General features: G+C 41.6%; 1 protein-coding gene across 1 annotated transcript; it reads left to right on the top strand.

Annotated features, from left to right (window-relative positions):
* Window positions 1–37: 37 nt before the first annotated feature.
* On the top strand, window positions 38–19,014 carry LOC117260844 (equilibrative nucleobase transporter 1-like). The gene is made up of 11 exons (XM_078169640.1): window positions 38–224; window positions 431–560; window positions 1,479–1,525; window positions 1,647–1,723; window positions 6,536–6,628; window positions 6,766–6,905; window positions 8,229–8,341; window positions 8,478–8,621; window positions 16,083–16,150; window positions 16,270–16,377; window positions 18,997–19,014. The coding sequence occupies exons 1-11, from the start codon at window positions 38–40 to the stop codon at window positions 19,012–19,014; spliced, it is 1,125 nt and encodes a 374-aa protein (XP_078025766.1).
* The last annotated feature ends 4,828 nt before the right edge of the window (window positions 19,015–23,842 follow it).

Genomic DNA, 23,842 nt, shown 5'->3' on the forward strand with positions numbered 1-23,842 from the left:
ATACTGTATTTGTGAAAGTGTGAGTGTGTGTGGGACCATGCCGGGTTTTGTGAACAATTTGAAGGTGCAACACTGCCTCACCTTTGCTACCGGTCTGGTGGAGTGTCTAGTTTTCGCCGGGGCTGTGTTTGGATGGGCTTCACTGGTTTTTGTCCTGAAGACGGAGGGCTACTTCAGCTCTCTGTGCGTCAACACCACAGGAGTCAATGCAACAAATGTCTTAGGTCAGTTTGACATCCTAAACTCCACTGCTTTGAACTCAAAGTAATGGAGGATATATTAAAAAAATTACAACTCATTATGCAGCCATGTCTTACCCTCATTGTCACCTTCAATGCCAGCAAGGGCCTGCATAAAGAGGTGTTTTTGATAATGATTATGCAGGCCGCTCTGACCATATAATCAACTTGTGTGTTTTATGTGTCTACAGATTGCAGTGGACAAGATGAGCAGTTCTCTCTTGTTTTCACCATCGCCTCTTTTATGTTCAATTTCCTGACTCTACCCAATGGTTTCCTCTTTGACCAGTTTGGTACCACAGTGGCTCGGCTCTTTGGGATGTGAGTCCAACAACACCTTAATTATTCAAGAGTTAATGGTCAGTGGATTGAAAATATTACATCTGGTATTTGCCATCCAAGCAGTTAGAATTGTTCATTAGTGTGACTATTGCCAGCTGATATTTTCAACCTCTAGCCTTAGACAACCGCCAGAACGGTCCTGCTTCTATTGCTGACTTTAAGGTTGTCCTTTAGACCTGCTGTGTCCATCGGACCTGCCATCTGTACGACCTCCTGAGAGCTTCCATCTATCTGCTCTGCCCCAGGCCATCTGCTTGAGGTCCCTGTCCCCGTTTTACCCGGGTTTTCAGGCCACTTGCCTCGGAATCCGTCCTCTAGACCCACCCTGCTCCATATTCCTGACTAGCCTGGTGGGATGTCCCATCCAACCCTGGAGGAGGGGAATCTCTCTCTTTGTCCCTCCTCTCCAGGCCCCGTCATCGTCATTTTCCATCCATCTACCAGATGCCCTTGGACTTTCCCTCCTTTCCCCATCACGGGGCTGCCTCACCCATCTTCACACCTGTTTCCACTTACCTCATTTGCTCTGCAGTTGCCTGGATCTTCCCCGCCCACCCTCATCATCCACTCTCTGTTTTTACCAATACTGATCCTTTGTTCCTCTGCCAGTTTGTCGTTGTTGCATTTTGTGTTTCCTTTCAAGCCACCTGTGACAGTAACCTGATGCCTCGACTGTCTGCGTTTGGGTCACGGTTGCGTCAGTTTCCTGCGATGTCATTGTATCAAATGTCACTGTTTCCCTTGAATTGCTGAAAGTGTATTAATTTACATTTAGCCAAAGATTAATTGTCTCATCTCAAATTCTTCACAATGTAAAATCTTGTCATTGGAAACACCTGTCTCGCTCTAATGCTGATAAAATGACACGATAACACTGGAACGTCTTTTTCTCACTAGATCTCTTTACACCACAGGGACCTTGATGGTGGCCTTCTCGACTCCAGGTGGTAACATTTCTCTTTCTCTTTGTTTTGTGCTCCCCAGCACCCTCATAGTCTAAAGAAATACTGCCAAGAAGTAACAGTCACTGTCATCTATCAATGCTAATTTTTCTTTCCCCATCAGCTTTGTCCAATCTGATGTTCCCAGCTCTGTCCCTCCTGGCAGTGGGCGACATCTTGTTTATAATGACAAACGTGCAGGTACTGAAGCAGCTGTTTGGGTTAGAAAAGACTTAATATTATTGTGTGTTTTGATTGATCTGCCGATATTTTCTCGATTATCCAATTTTTTTGTCCATGAAATGTCAGAAAATGGTGAAAGTTGCAACTTTTTGTGTCCAACCAAAAGTCAAAAATCCCTAAATTTACTATGATATCAAACTGAGAAAAACAGGAAATCCTCAGTATAAAATAATATAATATATAATTGTAGACGAGGGGTCTGGGGGGCCCTAGAGTCAGGATGGAGGATGTGGTGGTTCCTTTCTGTACAGCCTAAGGTCTGCCCCTCTGGAAGTTCAGGATCCAATCACAGAAGACAGTGTGAGTCCTAGGTTTTTGAGCTTGATTACGAGCTTGGAGGGCACAGTAGTGTTGAATGCTAAGCTGTTGTCTATATATGCATTCTACTGGTCCAGGTACGAGAGACAATGTGAACAGCTAAGGTGATGGTGTTGTCTGTAGATCTGTTTGGCCTGTATTCAAATTATAGTGGGTCCAGTGAGTCAGGGAGGGAAAAGGTGATTTAGGATTTGACCAACTGCTCAAACCACTTCATAATGGTGAAGGTGAACGCTACTGAGTGGCTGTAATTCAGGCAGAGGGCTTTGGTCTCTCTGGGGACAGGGACAGTGGTAGTCTTCTTGAAACATGTGGGGACTACAGACTGGAGCAGTGAGGGGTTGTCTTTGGAGACATCTGCCACTTGATGTACATATACCTTGAGAGCTTGGCCAAGTCATGTGCTTTGCATGATTTAATCGTTTTAAAAGACTTATACAGATTTACTAGTCCATACCCATTGGTAGCTTTGTCACCTTCTACCTATGCCAATCCTCAATGCCTATGTGCAGTTTCACATAGATTGACCACGTCAGTGAGTAGAAAAACGTGGGACAGACAGAATGACACATTGACAGAATGACACACTGACAGTTTCCATGATTATGTACAGCATATGACTTAGTCATACCAAAAATTAGAAAAAAAAAACAAAAAAACATTTGGCCACAGGGGGAGCCACAGCGATCGGTCGCATTTTAGCCATTTTTAAGCATTTTTCTTTTGTTATAGCGCCACCCAGTTGTCAATTAGAGTTAAATTTCTCCAGTCACCTTGAGGCGTCCTGTTCTACATATCTACCAAGTTTAGTAAAAATCAATATGGTGGTTAGGCCTAGATAAGAAATGAGCTCTCTAGCGCCCCCATTTTGTTTGATCGGGTCAATAATGGAGGGGTCCCCTCAGATTATGTGTGGTCATACGCCTACAAAGTTGTGTGGTGATGGGTGAAACCCTTGAGATGTTATACACCTTTATGTGATGAGCCACGCCCTCAGCAATATTCATTGCCTTATTGAAGCTCAGTTTTAGTAAGTTTTCCAACTTTTACCAAGAGGGAACTTTAGATATTGGACCCTAGATTATGTTCACCGAGTTTCATGCAGATCGGTCAAACTTCCTAGGAAGAGATCGATTTTAAAGGGCCAGTGTGTAAAATGGGTTGAAAACAGTGACATCAGTGGCCAAATTCTAGATTGCAGGGCTTACTCGCTCACCCCTCCCGTCGGGTAAATGACAGTGGCCTCATAGGGACAAAAAGCCTTGCGCACAAGTTTTTCAGGAGTAGGTCTATCTAGCGACGAGTTGTATGTTTATGTATGTTTAGAAATCTAAGCCATGTTACGATATTGTAATGAATCCCTCATGAGCAGGAGACCAGAGGAGCGTTCGGGAAAAAGGCCCGTTTATTTGAGCACTCCAAAAACTCCGGTAACACTCCAGGAGGTAAAAGACTCCGTCCCAAACTCTGACTCTTCTAGCGTAACAGACACACTTCATAACTTTACACACACACTCGTTTACCATGCTGAGTGGGGACCCCCCTCCCCTCTCTGCTCAATCTCCAGCCCGCACACTGACTGACAACGTGGCCGGTAAACAGAGCTCAGCTGTTTATTTAGCCTAGCGATATCTCCGGACTATAGTCGCTGCAATGGATGACTTTGAACACGATTTTGAAGAGTTTCTTGTAGCAGACACAGACCCAGAGCCATACCTGTTTGAGCCGGAGCATACAGATGAGGAACTCCATGTGTTTGATGCTGAGCGGACGAGAAGAGAGGCTGAATGCACAGAATGGGATTCAGTGCTACTGCTACCATCGTTGGGGAGATAAATCACCAGGAGGAAAAGCGCCGCAGAGAGTGCATCACAAGGAGTGAAGTTGCATCTTCTTTTCCTCGCAGATGACGGTTCGGGTTCATTCTCTCCTGTTGCGTGGTAAGTGTGGTCCATTCGCAAACTTTATAACTAAAAAAACTTTTCACTACTCTCTATCAACGAACTACTAACACTCTCTGCTGTTTCCTCCTCCTTCTTCCTTCCTTCTGCTGTCTTCGTTGGTTTATTTATACACGCGAAAGGCGTTCTCTGGCTGGCTGGATTGTTCGCTCGGTCTGCCGTACATACATGGCGGCGCAAGATGGTGACCTCTCTAAAGCAAGGCCCTTGCTATATACAGTACAGGCCAAAAGTTTGGACACACCTTTTCATTCAATGCGTTTTCTTTATTTTCATGACTATTTACATTGTAGATTCTCACTGAAGGCATCAAAACTATGAATGAACACATGTGGAGTTATGTACTTAACAAAAAAAGGTGAAATAACTGAAAACATGTTTTATATTCTAGTTTCTTCAAAATAGCCACCCTTTGCTCTGATTACTGCTTTGCACACTCTTGGCATTCTCTCCATGAGCTTCAAGAGGTAGTCACCTGAAATGGTTTCCACTTCACAGGTGTGCCTTATCAGGGTTAATTAGTGGAATTTCTTGCTTTATCAATGGGTTTGGGACCATCAGTTGTGTTGTGCAGAAGTCAGGTTAATACACAGCCGACAGCCCTATTGGACAACTGTTAAAATTCATATTATGGCAAGAACCAATCAGCTAACTAAAGAAAAACGAGTGGCCATCATTACTTTAAGAAATGAAGGTCAGTCAGTCCGGAAAATTGCAAAAACTTTAAATGTGTCCCCAAGTGGAGTCGCAAAAACCATCAAGCGCTACAACCAAACTGGCACACATGAGGACCGACCCAGGAAAGGAAGACCAAGAATCACCTCTGCTTCTGAGGATAAGCTCATCCGAGTCACCAGCCTCAGAAATGGCAAGTTAACAGCAGCTCAGATCAGAGACCAGATGAATGCCACACAGAGTTCTAGCAGCAGACCCATCTCTAGAACAACTGTTAAGAGGAGACTGCGCCAATCAGGCCTTCATGGTCAAATAGCTGCTAGGAAACCACTGCTAAGGAGAGGCAACAAGCAGAAGAGATTTGTTTGGGCCAAGAAACACAAGGAATGGACATTAGACCAGTGGAAATCTGTGCTTTGGTCTGATGAGTCCAAATTTGAGATCTTTGGTTCCAACCGCCGTGTCTTTGTGAGACGCAGAAAAGGTGAACGGATGGATTCCACATGCCTGGTTCCCACTGTAAAGCATGGAGGAGGAGGTGTGATGGTGTGGGGGTGTTTTGCTGGTGACACTGTTGGGGATTTATTCAAAATTGAAGGCACACTGAACCAGCATGGCTACCACAGCATCCTGCAGCGACATGCCATCCCATCCGGTTTGCGTTTAGTTGGACGATCATTTATTTTTCAACAGGACAATGACCCCAAACACACCTCCAGGCTGTGTAAGGGCTATTTGACCAAGAAGGAGAGTGATGGAGTGCTGCGGCAGATGACCTGGCCTCCACAGTCACCGGACCTGAACCCAATCGAGATGGTTTGGGGTGAGCTGGACCGCAGAGTGAAGGCAAAGGGGCCAACAAGTGCTAAACACCTCTGGGAACTCCTTCAAGACTGTTGGAAAACCATTTCAGGTGACTACCTCTTGAAGCTCATGGAGAGAATGCCAAGAGTGTGCAAAGCAGTAATCAGAGCAAAGGGTGGCTATTTTGAAGAAACTAGAATATAAAACATGTTTTCAGTTATTTCACCTTTTTTTGTTAAGTACATAACTCCACATGTGTTCATTCATAGTTTTGATGCCTTCAGTGAGAATCTACAATGTAAATAGTCATGAAAATAAAGAAAACGCATTGAATGAGAAGGTGTGTCCAAACTTTTGGCCTGTACTGTATATAAAAGCATAGCTATAAGGCTACGAAAACCAAACGAATTTTATTTTATAGTGATTATACACTTGTATAAACATATTAATGGGTAGAAGATTCAGATTCAGATTCAGATTCACAATAAACCATGCCAAATATTACACACTGGCCCTTTAAGTGTTTTTCAAAAAATTCAAAATGGCGGAAAATCTATAAATACGGAAGTTATGGGTCCTTGAGGCAAATTTGTTTGCTAGATTGCTAGATGTTTTATTTCTTGAGCAATTTTTTTGCCATGGTGGCAAAAATGCAGAAAGCTTGTTGCACTTTTTCATTTTGAAAGACCAATGGCCAGTGGGGAAACTCTAACTTGACTGACTGCTTTGACTGGCTTTGACTTAACTGGCCCCTGCTTTGCTGTCCAGCCAAAAAAACATTGAAGTCTGCCCTCAGGTTATCACTTAACAGAAACACAAGCAAAAGAGAGAGCGTCTGCCCTCAGAGCACTTTTTCTAGCTGCAGGTCTTTTCTCAGACAACACAAGCTTATTCAAACAGGCAATTCAAATCATCAAGAACAAATCTCACAGTGAATGATGGAAAAGTAGATGCAGACAAAAATGCAGACATGTAGACATTGTTTTAATAAATTCAAAATTCTCTCTTAAAGGTAGGAAACCTTTTCGGCTCACATCGCTCCACCATCATCACTCTCTACAACGGGGCTGTGGACTCTTCCTCAGCACTCTTTTTTGTCATCAAGGTGAGAAACATTCACACACTACCTTTATTTATATATATATTTAAAAATGTATATATATATATATATATATATATATATATATATATATGAAATCTATGTATTTATACCATCACTTGTCTTGATGTCTTCTCCTGCAGCTGTTACATGAGTCTGGCATCTCTTTCCGCTCTTCCTTCCTCTTCCTGTCTGCCTGCAGCGTCATTCACCTGCTCAGGACTTTCTTCCTGCTGCCCAGAGACCACATTCCCTATCCGCTGCCTGATGACTACACATACGGGTACAGACCCCCCAACAAACCACACACACATCAACACCTCTCTTGCCTATTTTAAAAGTCTGGGGGTTAACAATTATCTGGCAAGAAAATGCTCTGAAAATGTATTGTGAATGATACAAAGTGTATATTAAATACTTACACATACTTATTATATTATATTCAATTTCTGTCATGATATCCCCCTACATCCTACACACTGGACCTTTGAGCACACATCCTGGATCTAAGAGAGTTTAAGATCAAGACTTTGAGACCTGAACAAATCCCCAAACTGCTTTGTCTTTTAAATGTAGATGTACACAACATTTTGTCATGTATTCTGATGTGGTTTCTAAGAAGATTTCTATTTTCACTCCCCTGTGCCTACCCTGTCTTCACTTTCCTTCTCTCCCTGAATCATCTGGAGCAAATATGAGATTGTCAGGGATTGTGTGTCTATTGATCTATAACAATAAAAGTAAGAGTAATGACAGACTTTAATGTGTGGACTTTTACAAGTACCCCCCATAGTGTATTGTGATTATACCCTAGCATTGCAGCGCTCTACAGTTGTACCGTTGTCAATGAACTGTGTGGTTTACAGTACAAATTATTTGTTAGGATTTGTACACCTTAGGACCCAAAAAGCAGAACGTGGACAAGAGGTTATGAAAAAGTTCCAAAGGGTGTTTTATTGTCAAAAATGAATAGTGATCTTGGTAGGTGTCCACGATGAAGCTGGCAGGCAGAGTGAGCTGGGCAGGCCGCAGAAAGACAAACGGGCAGACTGGCTGAGATCTGTATCTGGATGAGGCCTGAGACACGGGCAAAACCAGGAGTCAGCAGGAGTGAAAAAAGTGAATAAAGCAAATTAAACAAGAGCCTAAATTTGACCATTACGAATGGAATGTACCAAGCTGGCAAACTGAACGATCTAGCGAAAACTGGTCTGAAGAACTGGGATTTTATACTGCAGGGCTTGATGAGTTGATGAGCCTCAGGCAAGTAGGTGATCACAGCCTGATAATCAGGCAGCCAGGTAGAGGGATGAGAAAACGCCCAGCCAAAGACACACACACACACACACACACACACATACAGAAAACAAACGGGGACTGACAAGAAACACAAGGGAGGGGGAAACAGCTGAAAACAACAGGAATGAGAGGGAGGCACAGCCGGACCATGACATTATTGCACTCCCACAGTAAGAATAACAAGTCTTGGGTGTGGATATAAGGTCTGAGTCAAAAAACAAACCCATCTGCTCCTTTAAAAACATTAGCAACTCAAACAATGCCCTCAGTCTGTGGATGACCCTCTGTGACCTTTGACCTTTGTCAGGATTACCTGTGGTAAATCAAAGACTCTGAGCTTAGAGCAGACAGCAGCCAATGGTAACATACTGAAGATGACAGAGGAAACGCCCCGCAACAATGACGTCCCTGTGACACAAGGTTTGATCACCTTACTGTGGCATGAATAAATACAAAATAAAACATAACAAAATAAAATAAAATAATCAGACATCCTATTTCTCTTCATCTTTGTTCTCTCCTCTTCATCCGTCTCTGTGATCTCCCCTTGCCTCAGAGAAGAGTTTCCGTGAGTGTGTCATGTCCAGGTTCTTTGCGTGGCATCTGCTCTGGGTGTCGGTGATGCAGCTCAGACATTACCTCTTCATTGGCACATTCAACCCAACGCTGCAGAGGCTGACGGAGGGAGAGCCTTCACTGGGTAAACACACACAAACACACCTGTGAGCCATTTACACAATAAAGTAATTCGTATCTTACTGTATTTATTTGCAGCTCCATAGTTTCATTGCAGTATGCTGAATTAGGACCAACTAGTGCAGTGCCTGTTCAAAACGTGCCTGGTCAGAACAGGCTACACCTGACTTTGCACTTTCTTGGGTCTTAAGCAATACAATAGCCAAGTGTGAAGTTGATCAGATCAGTGGTTGTTGAGAAAATGGAAGTACAGACATACAGTACAGGCCAAAAGTTTGGACACACCTTCTCATTCAATGCGTTTTCTTTATTTTCATGACTATTTACATTGTAGATTCTCACTGAAGGCATCAAAACTATGAATGAACACATGTGGAGTTATGTACTTAACAAAAAAAGGTGAAATAACTGAAAACATGTTTTATATTCTAGTTTCTTCAAAATAGCCACCCTTTGCTCTGATTACTGCTTTGCACACTCTTGGCATTCTCTCCATGAGCTTCAAGAGGTAGTCACCTGAAATGGTTTTCCAACAGTCTTGAAGGAGTTCCCAGAGGTGTTTAGCACTTGTTGGCCCCTTTGCCTTCACTCTGCGGTCCAGCTCACCCCAAACCATCTCGATTGGGTTCAGGTCCGGTGACTGTGGAGGCCAGGTCATCTGCCGCAGCACTCCATCACTCTCCTTCTTGGTCAAATAGCCCTTACACAGCCTGGAGGTGTGTTTGGGGTCATTGTCCTGTTGAAAAATAAATGATCGTCCAACTAAACGCCAACCGGATGGGATGGGATGGCATGTCGCTGCAGGATACTGTGGTAGCCATGCTGGTTCAGTGTGCCTTCAATTTTGAATAAATCCCCAACAGTGTCACCAGCAAAACACCCCCACACCATCACACCTCCTCCTCCATGCTTCACAGTGGGAACCAGGCATGTGGAATCCATCCGTTCACCTTTTCTGCATCTCACAAAGACATGGCAGTTGGAACCAAAGATCTCAAATTTGGACTCATCAGACCAAAGCACAGATTTCCACTGGTCTAATGTCCATTCCTTGTGTTTCTTGGCCCAAACAAATCTCTTCTGCTTGTTGCCTCTCCTTAGCAGTGGTTTCCTAGCAGCTATTTGACCATGAAGGCCTGATTGGCGCAGTCTCCTCTTAACAGTTGTTCTAGAGATGGGTCTGCTGCTAGAACTCTGTGTGGCATTCATCTGGTCTCTGATCTGAGCTGCTGTTAACTTGCCATTTCTGAGGCTGGTGACTCGGATGAACTTATCCTCAGGAGCAGAGGTGACTCTTGGTCTTCCTTTCCTGGGTCGGTCCTCATGTGTGCCAGTTTGGTTGTAGCGCTTGATGGTTTTTGCGACTCCACTTGGGGACACATTTAAAGTTTTTGCAATTTTCCGGACTGACTGACCTTCATTTCTTAAAGTAATGATGGCCACTCGTTTTTCTTTAGTTAGCTGATTGGTTCTTGCCATAATATGAATTTTAACAGTTGTCCAATAGGGCTGTCGGCTGTGTATTATTGACTTCTGCACAACACAACTGATGGTCCCAACCCCATTGATAAAGCAAGAAATTCCACTAATTAACCCTGATAAGGCACACCTGTGAAGTGGAAACCATTTCAGGTGACTACCTCTTGAAGCTCATGGAGAGAATGCCAAGAGTGTGCAAAGCAGTAATCAGAGCAAAGGGTGGCTATTTTGAAGAAACTAGAATATAAAACATGTTTTCAGTTATTTCACCTTTTTTTTGTTAAGTACATAACTCCACATGTGTTCATTCATAGTTTTGATGCCTTCAGTGAGAATCTACAATGTAAATAGTCATGAAAATAAAGAAAACACATTGAATGAGAAGGTGTGTCCAAACTTTTGGCCTGTACTGTATATAACTTAAGTTGAACTGTATGTTATTTACCTTGACATAAAATTATCCAGCTCTACTGAAATAAATAATGATTTTAAATGTGTTTAATTAACTGAGTCCATGTTTTCAGTTGATTGGGTATTTTTTTTTAACAGATTTATGTGTTTAACTGAACATTAGCTGCACAAGTTCCAATTTTTTTTTTAAATGCAAAGTTTACATTTTACTTTACTTACTTCTCTTTAAAATCACATTTTATGATTTCCTGTGACAAATATTGATTATTGTAAGCAATGGTTGAGGTCATTATAGGATCTGAAAGTCATTTAAATCAAGTTATTGATGAAAAAGATTTGAAAATCAAAGTTACAAATAAAACTGATTGATTGAAAAGAGACTCTCGGGAAACAGGGCACTGTTTTTGTGACGACAGCAGCTGACTGGAGCTCTACATCCCTGAACTTAATGAAACGACATGCATTAGTCTAAACATAATCAAATGATGTAACATCAAAGGGTAATTCCACCAATTTTACACCTCAAAGTCTGTACAGGGGTTTTAGGAAGTGCTACTGCATAGGATAAAAAAGTTGTATAAGTTGCCTCATTTGATGTCAACCTGCAGGACTCACAGCAGCCTCAGGGGGACAGTCTGTCGTCTCCTGTGCATACGACTCAGTCTGGGTAGGAGTTGCCATGATGTTCCTGATAGTGGTGGAGAGGTTTCACACAGGGCAGAATTGTCTCTGGCAGGGTTTAACCTGAAATAGCAGGAACACACTGCTGTGTGACAATGCAGTAAGCTCAGAAAAACTTGCAACTGTGCCAATTCTGTGTGTGTGTGTGTGTGTGTGTCTGTGTGTGTGTGTGTGTGTGTGTGTGTATACATGTGCCATGGTGGACCCACACAAACACAAGCACCCATAACAAACAGTAGTAACTGTATTCCAACAATTCTTTGTTTGCTGTTGCCCCAAACCTGATACAACCAGTTTCCTCCCGCACTGTGTTTTTTTCTTAATGAAAAGAACCTAATGGTCTAGTGTGTAGGATTCAGTGGCATCTTGTGGTGAGGTTGCAGATTGTGACCAATGGAAACATCTGCCATGTGCCAAACCTGTAGGAGAACCACAGTGGCCACAACAAATATGCAGATGGTTGTTTGTTGTTTGGTTTATCTGTTCTTCATGCTGGACATTTAAAGTTAATTTAGGATACACAGAATGGCAACATTTAGGATGTAATATACTGGGTTATAGTGCCTCATCATAATGAATAATGATCAAGCAACAATCTTACTTTCCACAAGCAGTGATGCGTTACTTTTTTACTGTGAAGACTGCAGCAAAACCTGTCCTATCACTGCCTCACAGCTCTCACTCCCCCTCCGAGACTGGCTCAAAAGATTTAATTGAACATAAGGCTGGTGGTCAGTGCTTGTGGACTGCTGTTTATCCATTACAGTTAGGACATTACTAACTGTAGTAATGTACCTGATCTCCCCCTCTTTGATGTATCCTGATCATCTAGGTCTGAGTTGGTGTGGATGTTGCAGGTGCTTAGACTGGCCTCAGGGTGTGTGTATGTCCCAGGTCTTGCATATGGTGTCCATTAGCCTGCCAGTGGACCCTGCTCTCTGCGCTCCAAACTTCCCCTTCCTTCTCCTGGCTTGCTTTTACTATAGGGGCTTCATTGTACTATTATATTTGATCTTACTTGACTTTTTCTTTTAAATTCCCACAGTGATAACATATTGATGATGCAGTAGTAATGTACTGATAACACAGTGGTAATATATTGATACTGATAATACAACTCAGTACACTGTGATTATGCTTAGATCCTCCTTGGGTGTCTTGAACTCAATATAGGCTGCTACCTCATCCTCAGGCTCCATGTTGGTGACAAATATGACAATGGGGTCAAAGGTTCAACTTATGTCATTAACTTTCAAAGTAAAAGGAACTGCAGCTTGATAATAGTCATTTAGATGTCAAATATGTCACATCTTTTTTATTTGTTTTATTCTAAAAAAATAAAATATATATTTTTTTGTAGTTCATTTTTACCAGTGCCCACACCTGTAGAACTATAAAGTTATGTATTTTAACCCATTATACAGCCTTTTGTGGGTTACCTGTGGGTTATCTATAATTTGTTATTGATAGTTGGTGTTTTGTTGTATGAATGAAAAAAACTGTCCTAGTACTATGTACTACTATGTATGATATGTAACCAGGGCACCAAACAAAACCTTGGTCTCAGTGGATTTCCCCTGGGTAAATAAAGGTTAAATGAAATAATTTATAAATATAATAACTCTTTATACATCTACTGTTGACAATGTGGGTCAGAAAGGACTGCATACAGAGTTGTATTTGATCACAGTTTGCCTTTTAGATCCATGCCGTTCTGTTTTTTTTTTTCCACAGGTGACAATAAAGGGCCTGCATAACAGCTGGACTCTTTACAACTCTTTATTCAGGTCTTCCTGTGCTTAATTGTCACCTGTTTGACCATGGTGTTGTCAAAGTTGGCTCTCTCCCCTTCTATGTTTTATGTGCCTACAGATTGCAGTGGACAGGATCAACAGTTCTCTCTTGTTTTAACCTTTGCTCCAATATTACTGTAACCTTTTTCAGGCAGTGGGTTAGCGGTTGGCCGTCCCTGGCTGCGAAGAGAATGCAGCATTTTCTCCTGTATGTTTACAAAACAACCTTACAAAAACTGCCAAATTACTGACATTCATTCATTCATTCACTTTCCGTACCTGCTTATCCTCTTGAGGGTCGCAGGGGGGCTGGAGCCTATCCCAGCTGACATTAGATGAGAGGCAGGGTACACCCTGGACAGGTCGCCAGATCATCGCAGGGTTGTAACACATAGAGATAGACAGCCATTCAGACTCATGGTCAGTTTAGAGTCACCAATAAACCTATCCCCAACCTGCATGTCTTTGGACTGTTGGAGGAAGCCAGAGTACCCAGAGAAAACCCACACTGACACGGGAGAACATGCAAACTGCGGACAGAAGGGCTCCCTCCTGTTATCAAACCAGGAGCCCTCTTGCTGTAAGGCGACAGTGCTAACCACTACATCACCGTGCCGCCCAAATTAATGACATCCATCATAATATGATGTTTGAATCACAATCAGACAAAATCTCAGCATTAAGACCTCAAGTCAAAACCAGGAAAAACAGGTTTTGTGTATTTAGAGCCTGGAAGAGATGTCAAGAGACCATCGAGTTGAATGCCCAACACATTCTCATCTCAAGTCATCACATGTTCCTGCTTTGTCAGTGGACTTTCCTGTCTACATATTATGCACTAGGTATCTTTCTGTGTCTGCTGCTGATGTTCTGGGACACTGCAACCAACATTGGAATGTCCACAAAAGCACATGGTTTGGTTTAGAAAAACATATCATGGTTTGGCTCTACATTGGAAGCAGACACCAGGCTCGTGGGTGAAAGTCCAGGGTTGCTTGACCCATTCACTGCCCCTCCCACTAGCCCTGTTCCACTAGCCCTCACAGGCTGAACTGTGAGTATATTACAACTACACAACTGCTTTTTGTTTTTGTAGCTTTTTTGTGGCTTTTTTGTGGTATTTACTTTGTTATAAAAAAGTCATGTCTGCACATTCCCCTGTTGTTAAATAAGGAAGTTTTTTGACCTCATTTGAATTTATGTTTACCCTTTTGGAGGAGGACTGAACTAACAGCCTGGATACAAGCAGCGTATTTGTGCTCAGATATTTTTAGTTCATGTCCTATCTGTGCAACTTTAAAATCTTCCATTTAAGTGCTTTTAATGTGTGATGCAGGTCAGGTTCATTTTTTATATGAAAATGTAACAATTTTAACGTTTTTATTTTCTTTGTTTGGCAGGTGCAGTGACAGGAGCCACTTTTGAGAACTGTCTGTCTGTGTGTGAGTGTGTTTGGGACCATGCCAGGATTTGTGAAAAGCTTGACGGTGCGACGTGACCTCACCTTAATTACGGGTCTATTGGAGTGTCTGTGTTTTGCTGGTGCTGTGTTCAGATGGGCTTCGCTTCTTTTTGTCCTGAAGGCGGAGGGCTACTTCAGCTCTCTGTGTATTAACACCAAAGGAGTCAATTCAACACAGGACGTAGGTCAGTTTCAATTACAATAAAATCAATATTTATTTAGAATTATATTATTCCTTTTAGATAATGGCTGTAAAATTATTTTTATGCTGATGATACTGTGCTTTATTTATCTGCTTCTACATTGGTAGGAGTGCTGTCTGTTTTGCAGATAGCCTATGACTCAATCCAGTGCTCACTTCTAGAGCTAAAAATGGTCTTAAATTGAGCTAAAACTAATAAATAAATAAATGGTAATAATAATAATAATAATAATAATAATAATAATAATAATAATAATAATAATGATAATAATAATAAGGGTAATTTTCTAGATCCCTCTCTTTAAAAGAAATTGACCTCAATATTTGCACTTTGGATGGTTCTGAAATTGAAAGAGTGTCCTCCCAAAAGTAACTAGCTAAAATAGTTAAAGGATAACTTCAGTATTTTTCAACCTGGGCCCTATTTCCCCATGTGTATGTGTGCGTATGATTCATAGGTACAACTCATTTTAAAATTGGTTCAGTATTGAGGGAGGCGGATGCAGCCGGCAGCCGCGAGGTAGATATGGGGGCAAATGCGTCCCATATAAGTTTGCGCATTAAAAGTGCTTTTTTTCGCCATTGACCAGTTCAGATCGCCAGTGCTATCTCTACGCATCTTTCATACGCACACATACACATGGGGAAATAGGGCCCAGGTTGAAAAATACCGAAGTTATCTTTTAAGGGTCAAACTCTGGGTCTCTTGTAGAAATACATCATGTTTTTAGAGTAAAAACAGCAAACTTTTAATATCTTCTTTCCTGTCAGTACTTGACTATGGTACCAGTATCTATATACATGCTACCTCTACCACCTTGAAATAGCTTGACACTGTTTATCACTCAGCACTTTATTTTATTACTGGCGATCATTTTAGAACACGGTATTGTAATCTTTATCAGACAATGGTTGGTCATTCCTTGTTTAATTTGCTTATCTGAATAAAATTGGTTTCTGTGGGTACCCACGAGTCTCCCCTTTACAGACATGTCCACTTATGTTAGTCCCACACAGTTTAGGGCACAAACTCTGCACTTTTTGCATGTAATAATTAACTTAACACACACAATAATAAACTTGACACACAGTGTTGAGCTGCATCTCAAACTTCACCACTTCTATGTAGCATATACTGCTGACTGTAACAAAAAACAAACATGGGTCTACAGTATCTGGGTCTCAGAGGGTTAATTACATGCTGCTATTTTGTCTCTTTGTTGTCTCTCTTGTCCACACTGTTGTAGCAGCGCAACACTGATTATAAAGCAATGAATCTAAATGTCATGATCATAAACTGATAAATACTGTACATTAAGAAACATGTTAAAATGCTCTTACATCTGCTAATAACATAATATATGCCACTTCCTTCCTGTAGTTTCCCGTTGTGCCACTTTGGAAAGGTGTATGGTCTGATCATGGCTCTGTCTGCAGTGTTTACTCTGCTGCAGTACGGCTGCTTTGCCCTGGTGAATGGACCTCTGGATGGAGACCCTCTATATGTGAGTAAACAAAGTGATACAACTGTAAATCTCACTCTGGTGCTTCTCCCTTTATCACCATCTGTATCTATGAACTCTCCTCTTACTGTTTCCTCCTCTCTCCCTTCATGTGTCTGCAGGTGAACATCAGTCTGACGCTGCTCTGCCTCCTGGGCTTCATCCATCCCCTCTCTGTCTACCTGCACTGTCGAAGTCTCGCCTCCCAACAAGCCATCAACGCCTCCTCCGTCTGTCAAATGAGACTCACACTTAAAATGTCCATATTATCACCAGTGACACTTTTACCTCTTCAGCTTGTTTGTTTGATTAATGGTGTTTTTGTGGCTGTATTAGTTGCCATATGCATCATCGAGTGCTTTTCAGATTGCAGTGAAGTGTGGTTACGGGTATAGACATAGTGCATTCACCACAAATTGAATGTGTTTATATAATTGAGGGCTTCTGGTGTGCAGCATGCTGTGGTTGTATAACAATTTACCTCTTGAGAGATTTCCAGGATACCTCATTTTCTTTTCACTCAGTGATCTGATGCAGTTATCAAATCCCATTTGAAGCTGCTTTTTTTCTGCACTTGAGTCCAAAATGTTGTTTTTTTCCCTCCACTTTACAATAATGTTTATGTCAGTATGCAACTCAAAAGTTATCTCTTTTTATAGGAGACATGAACAGTAAAATGATCTCCCTTTATGTCTTTGTTGTATCTGACATATAAAGTGTGTATTCAGTGTGTCTGTGTAGTTCAATGCAAGAATTTTGTGTCATAGAGGATTCAGTTGTTAAATATAACAAGGGAAACATGTTCCCTTTTTTATTTATTTTATTTATTTATTTATTTTTTACCAATAAATGTATGTTTAGGTTGATTGTATTTTTCTGAGAAGCTGTCTGAAGTTGTGGTAGTGTTCTAAATATGCAAACGCTTCATTGTGCTGCACCAAATAAAATTTAATTTTAAAGATAATTATTATTTGTTTATTTATTTGTGCTGGATTAATGTATCAGTTTCTACTGTGCCTACATCAGATGGTATAGAAAATGGAAAATGCAATGTAATCTAGTGAGAGGATATTTAAAAAAAAAAAAAAAAAGACTATAAAGAAAACAATTTAAGGATCTGTTTGTTGCACACCTTGACTGTATTAAAATAAAACACAATTTTAAGACTAAGCCCTGAATTCCTCCTTTTCTCCAGTGTTCAGTTTACTGACTCCATGTTATCAGTTGATTTAATACTTTTGATTGACAGGTGTATTTAATGCAACATCAGCTGGACAAGGTTTTATTGTTAAAATGAAAAATTTCTGGATTACGACCACATATGCAAGTCACATTTCATCAAGTTTTCAATTTATTATCATGTCCACCAGATTTTAAAGCAGAAAAATTGATTGTCTTGTAAAAAATAAAGTTATGCACACTTGACAAGCACGTTTTTCACAGAGGACAGTTTGACTGTCATAAGCACAGGTGTCACCGATAACACTGAGGAGGGCTTCATTGTATTCAAGACTTCCAGTGAGAGTGCCAGCATTCACAAATGCAAGAACCTGAAATCAAAATAGGTAAATGGAATTTAGCCAACATTCATTTCAATATTTACACCTGTGTTTTTCCTGTGAAAAGTGACAATGTCTTCTAAAAAAAATTTTTTTTTAAAACATCCAACCAACCAGAAACTATCATGCTATTAAACTGCAGTGGTCATTATTTGAAGTGCCTTAGTTAATATTGTAGAATACTGATAAGCTGTTGTTTTTCAGAAAAGAGCAAAGTTTGTGTGCATTATTTGTGTGAGACTGTGCCACTGTGGATAATAGTAGTTTCAACAGACAGCCAGAAGAGGATGCCAAAGACCACGGCAAATGTTGTCACAAGAAACTGAAGGCATGAAGATGAGAGAGAAAGCAAGCTAGCTTTGCTCACTCGGAATAGGAAGGAGATTAAAATCCCCATGAAAGGAAGAAGCATTATTTATGTTTGGAAAGTTTTTTGGAGAATTTAAAGAGCTTAATGCAGAAACATCACCTCTTCTTGAAGATGGAGATCTATAAATCAGGATCAGTAACTGGTACATGCCCAGATGTGTTGATTTTGAGGATTTTGTTCAAGAAACAACAAAGAACAAGATTAAAAAAATAATGAGATGCTCTAAAGAAGAGAGAGATGGAAATCTTATGAAGATGACAATGAAGTAGATGATAGCATCTCAGAGATCATCTGTCTCATCCATCCAATAAAACCACACTGGCTCTGTGCTCGGTCACTCATCAAATGTGTCCAGTGCAGTTCTGCTGGTTTGAAGCTGCAGACAGAGTGTGACGAGCTGTGAGCATATGCTACATTTCTAAAGAAAAGATAATGACAGGCAGAGTTAAGGGACACTTGTTATGTTAAATATGTAGATGATGAGTAGGGATGAATATCGGTACTCAATACCTTTAAGGTACCAATCAAAATAACCCAGGTAATATGGCATATTCTCCAGTCAAATATTCCCTTCATTCAACTGTTTTTGTACCCAGATCTAGAAAAAAAAGACTATTTTTATGGCTTTGCTTGCAGTCAGTCAATGCAAGCGTTTGATTTATTGCGAAATGTAATTGGTCCACGGTCCACCACCGCAGCAGCTACATCACATACAGTCTGTGGTGTGGTGAAGTCAGTGTGTTTGAAGGAGTTGGCAGTTCATCATGCTGAGATGCCACAAATATGTTCCAAAGTATGGCTGTACTACACACCGGTGGTGTCTGGTGGCATTTTACACCACTGAATGTTAATGAATAAAACCAAAATAAGTACTGTTACGGCTGTATGTGTTCTGTGCTGTTGTCCCTTTTCCTGCACAGGTGTGCTGCATTGCCTAACGAGATGCATTGCACCTGGCATGGAGGAGGTGCTTAAGAGCTTCTGTGCCAGCAGCAGAGGACAGAAGCCTGTGGTGTGGGGACTGCTGGACCTGCTGCCTCTCAGCCTGGGATTTTATTTTCTTGTTTGCATGATTTGTGTTAATGAATCCCATGTATTTGTTTCAAAAGTGTCTTGTGGTTATTTTGGGTCAGCGGTGGAGTTTTGTTCACCCCATCGGAGCACCCAAGGGTGGGTATCAGTATCACTTCGAGGGTACTGGTGTCATAATCTTTTAAACAATACCCAGCACTATTGATAAGAAACACGTGGGTTTTCCTGCACCTGCAGAAAAGCAGCCTCCATCTCAGAGCTTTGCCTTATAGAGTAGCCAGTTCCACAGCAATGGTAGACCATTTACAGCAGGCACTCACTTCTCATGGCATTTCTGAAATAATGCAGTGCCAAAATTGGATAACGGAAGTGCTAGTCAAGCAGTAAAACGTGACATATTTCCCACAGAGAGATGTTTCAGCATTCTCAGGAGATCCGCCCAGCTATCAGTCATTCAGAAGGGAGTTCAGACAGCTGACTGACAACAACACTGATGAACAAGATTCATCAAATCACTAGAGTTCCAGAAGAGAATTTCAGATCTGTTGTGGTTCTTGGGGTAGCCTGATGGCGACCTCAAGTCAGAGCCAGCAGTGTAGAGAATAGCCCTACACAGGGATTGTGCTGTAGAGAGAGAAGTCTCTGCCTTACACAGAACCAAACAACAGCAGCATCATGCCAGTCCAGTGTCACATTTTTAGACAGCATGCTGATATCACAGAAGCAAAAGAAGCTTGATGGGCTTGACATGTGACACAACAGCGTAGGGCTCTGGTGTGATATATAACGTGCGTCAGCAGCGCTTTATAGACAAAATCAGTGACATAACATGGCACTTAACAACCATTTGCTGTTCCTGTTGCCTTCTGCTCAGAGTGTCAGTAGCTACAGTTGTCGTTTCGCCAGTCTTATTACCTCTGATGCTGCCTTGAGGTGAGACAACTCTGTCCCCCCTCCCTCATTGTACCTTTTATACAGAATGGTGAATTGACATAACAGGATGAAGAGGCAGTGTAAAAGGGCCTTATGTGTGTGCATGTGTATGTAGTAACTTCCTCCCCTAGCTGTACTTCATTTACACTAAGAAGGATGGCCATAGATAGGAAAGTGAGGGCTGCAAAGAAAGCTGTTGAGATAGTCCTAAACACCTTTAATGTTGGCGACTGTTGTTCCAATCAACAACATTATGCCTCAGTGGAGGATTTACACTGAACAAAAATATAAACGCAACACTTTTGTTTTTGCTCCCATTTTTCATGGGCTGAACTCAAAGATCTAAAACTTTTTCTACATACACAAAAGACCATTTCCCCTCAAATACTGTTCACAAATCTGTCTAAATCTGTGTTAGTGAGCACTTCTCCTTTGCCGAGATAATCCATCCCACCTCACAGGTGTGGCATATCAGGATGCTGATTAGACAGCATGAATATTGCACAGGTGTGCCTTAGGCTGGCCACAATAAAAGGCCACTCTAAAATGTTCAGTTTTATTACACAGCACAATGCCACAGATGTCGCAAGTTTTGAGGGAGCGTGCAAGTGGCATGCTGACTGCAGGAATGTCCACCAGAGCTGTTGCCCGTGAATTGAATGTTCATTTCTCTACCATAAGCCGTCTCCAAAGGCGTTTCAGACAATTTGGCAGTACATCCAATCGGCCTCACAACCGCAGACCACGTGTAACCACACCAGCCCAGGACCTCCACATCCAGCATGTTCACCTCCAAGATCGTCTGAGACCAGCCACCCGGACAGCTGCTGCAACAATCGGTTTGCATAACCAAAGAATTTCTGCACAAACTGTCAGAAACCGTCTCAGGGAAGCTCATCTGCATGCTCATCGTCCTCATCTGGGTCTCGACCTGACTGCAGTTCGTCGTCGTAACCGACTTGAGTGGACAAATGCTCACATTCGATGGCGTCTGGCACGTTGGAGAGGTGTTCTCTTCATGGATGAATCCCGGTTTTCACTGTTCAGGGAAGATGGCAGACAGCGTGTGTGGCGTCGTGTGGGTGAGCGGTTTGCTGATGTCAATGTTGTGGATCGAGTGGCCCATGGTGGCGGTGGGGTTATGGTATGGGCAGGCGTATGTTATGGACAACGAACACAGGTGCATTTTATTGATGGCATTTTGAATGCACAGAAATACTGTGACGAGATCCTGAGGCCCACTGTTGTGCCATTCATCCACGACCATCACCTCATGTTACAGCACGATAATGCATGGCCCCATGTTGCAAGGATCTGTACACAATTCCTGGAAGTTGAAAACATCCCAGTTCTTGCATGGCCAGCATACTCATCGGACATGTCACCCATTGCGCATGTTTGGGATGCTCTGGATCGGCGTATACGACAGCGTGTTCTAGTTCCTGCCAATATCCAGCAACTTCGCACAGCCATTGAAGAGGAGTGGACCAACATTCCACAGGCCACAATCAACAACCTGATCAACTCTATGCAAAGGAGATGTGTTGCACTGCGTGAGGCAAATGGTGGTCACACCAGATACTGACTGGTTTTCTGACCCCCCCAGACTCCCCCAGTAAAGCAAAACTGCACATTTCAGAGTGGCCTTTTATTGTGGCCAGCCTAAGACACACCTGTGCAATAATCATGCTGTCTAATCAGCATCTTGATATGCCACACCTGTGAGGTGGGATGGATTATCTCGGCAAAGAAGTGCTCACTAACACAGATTTACACAGATTTGTGAACAACATTTGAGGGAAATGGTCTTTTGTGTATGTCGAAAAAGTTTTAGATCTTTGAGTTCAGCCCATGAAAAATGGGAGCAAAAACAAAAGTGTTGCATTTATATTTTTGTTCAGTGTAGTTTGACCAAATGGATGAGCAACTCAGGGGCATTGCTCAGTCCCTCCAGGAATTTGCTGGGTGTTTTGGGAGCAATGTGTGGTGCAGTATCTTGCCCATGGATACTTTCACATGACTACAGGGATCAACTGATCTTCTGATTAGTGGACAAACGCACCACAGCTGCCCCACAGTAGCACACAGTGTCAAATAACCCCTATTTTATGAGGGGTTCATCACTTGTATGTGATCATTTCTGCATGGTTCACATCTTTAATTAATACTTTACAGAACAGCAGTAAGCCATTTTATATTCCCCTCTTGCATAACTTTGTCTTTTTTAGCTCGCTCTTATCTTCACAGAGCCCCCAGCAATCATAATTGATGCAAGAGGGCTGCAGAGCATCTGGACCATTTACTAACAGGTTACTAATACTTACAACATCAGACGTGATGACTCATTTTTACAGCAGATGAATCCTTTGTGAAGCATCTAACATGTTTCTAAATTACTGCAAACCTGATGGTTCATTATAAAGTGAAAAACTCACAACACATCCACACTGGTAATAAGCCATCCAGTTTAGAAGTGGAGCAAAATAAATCAAAGGGAATTTTCATTGCTTGACTCAAATGGTTTCTTAATAAACCATTTATAATATATGCTGTATTAGAAAGTGGTGCAAAAATATCTAATAGAGTTATTCACTTTATTAGTGTTATAGTGTCACATTACCCAGGGAGCCAGTGAGGTCTAATCTCAAGCATTTAGTTGTAATAAAAGCCTACAAACAGTGCAGTGAATAGATGCTGATGAGTGCTCTGTTCTGGACCCACCATCCCCTTCTCTCTTTGGAGGCACAGGTTTTAGTTTTCATTTGTGTGTGCTTGTAGGAGAGAGCGAACAGGAAGCAGACTTGCAGGCCTCGGTGCTTTCTCTCTTCCTGTGTACATAGTATATAAGTGATACAACTGGTCCTTCCTTTATCACCATCTTTATCTTTGAATTCTCCTGTCACTGCTTCCTCCTCTCTCCCTTCACGTGTCTGCAGCTTGTCTGTAGCTGCTCAGCCTGCTCATCTTCATCCATCCCCTCTCTGTCTATCTGCACTGTCAAAGACTCGCCTACCAGCCAGCCATCAATGCCTCCCGTTACAGTCTGTCAAATGAGACTCACACCTAAAATGTCCTTAATATCACCAGTGACACTGTTAATCAATTAAGGGCTTCTGGTGTGCAGCATGCTGCAGTCCTAGATAACACTTTACCTCTTGTGAGATTTCCAGGATACTTCATTTTCTTTACACCGAGTGATCTGATGCATAAACCAAATCTTTTTACACTCTTCTACAACTTCAGAGTGTCATTTGGTGCTGCTTTTTTCTGCACTTTATTTATTGTGTCCGACATACAAAGGTGTTCAGTGTGTCCGTATTGTTCAGAAGACAAATTTGAAGTCATGAAGGATTCTATTTTTCAAGTTTTAAATATGCATTTTACATTGATGTTGGTTGTTTTTTCTGTTCTTCATATTCTTGAAATGCCAAGCCTGAAGTGGTGGTAATGTATTTTCAGTCTAACTTCAAAGATGCAAACCCTTCAACATCTAATATCTTCAACACCAGTACATCTTTTGATGTAAACTTTAGCAGCATAGTAAAAAAAAATATTATTTGTTAATCTTTAATAAGTGTCATCTTACCACCATTGTGAGAAACATCATGTACTTGCAGGCAGCTGCCTACTTCAGATAGAACATGCAACTGTAATCTACTAAGAGGAAATTAAACATGAATAGATCTGTAAGTTGCAGACTTTAACTATATTCAAATGTATTAATATAAATATTAAAGTGATATTTAAAGAGCCGTCCCTGAATTCCCCCATTTTATTCCTAGCGTCCACTTTACTTTAGTC

The sequence above is a fragment of the Epinephelus lanceolatus genome, chromosome 7 (assembly GCF_041903045.1).
Source record: "Epinephelus lanceolatus isolate andai-2023 chromosome 7, ASM4190304v1, whole genome shotgun sequence".
In the NCBI taxonomy this organism is placed as follows: Eukaryota; Metazoa; Chordata; class Actinopteri; order Perciformes; family Serranidae; genus Epinephelus; species Epinephelus lanceolatus.

Coding starts and splice junctions, on each gene's coding strand:
- LOC117260844 (XM_078169640.1), top strand. CDS start 38: ATGCCGGGTTTTGTGAACAATTTGAAGGTGCAACACTGCCTCACCTTT. Junction 225..430: donor CAATGCAACAAATGTCTTAG/GTCAGTTTGACA, acceptor ATGTGTCTACAG/ATTGCAGTGGACAAGATGAG. Junction 6,629..6,765: donor CACTCTTTTTTGTCATCAAG/GTGAGAAACATT, acceptor CTTCTCCTGCAG/CTGTTACATGAGTCTGGCAT.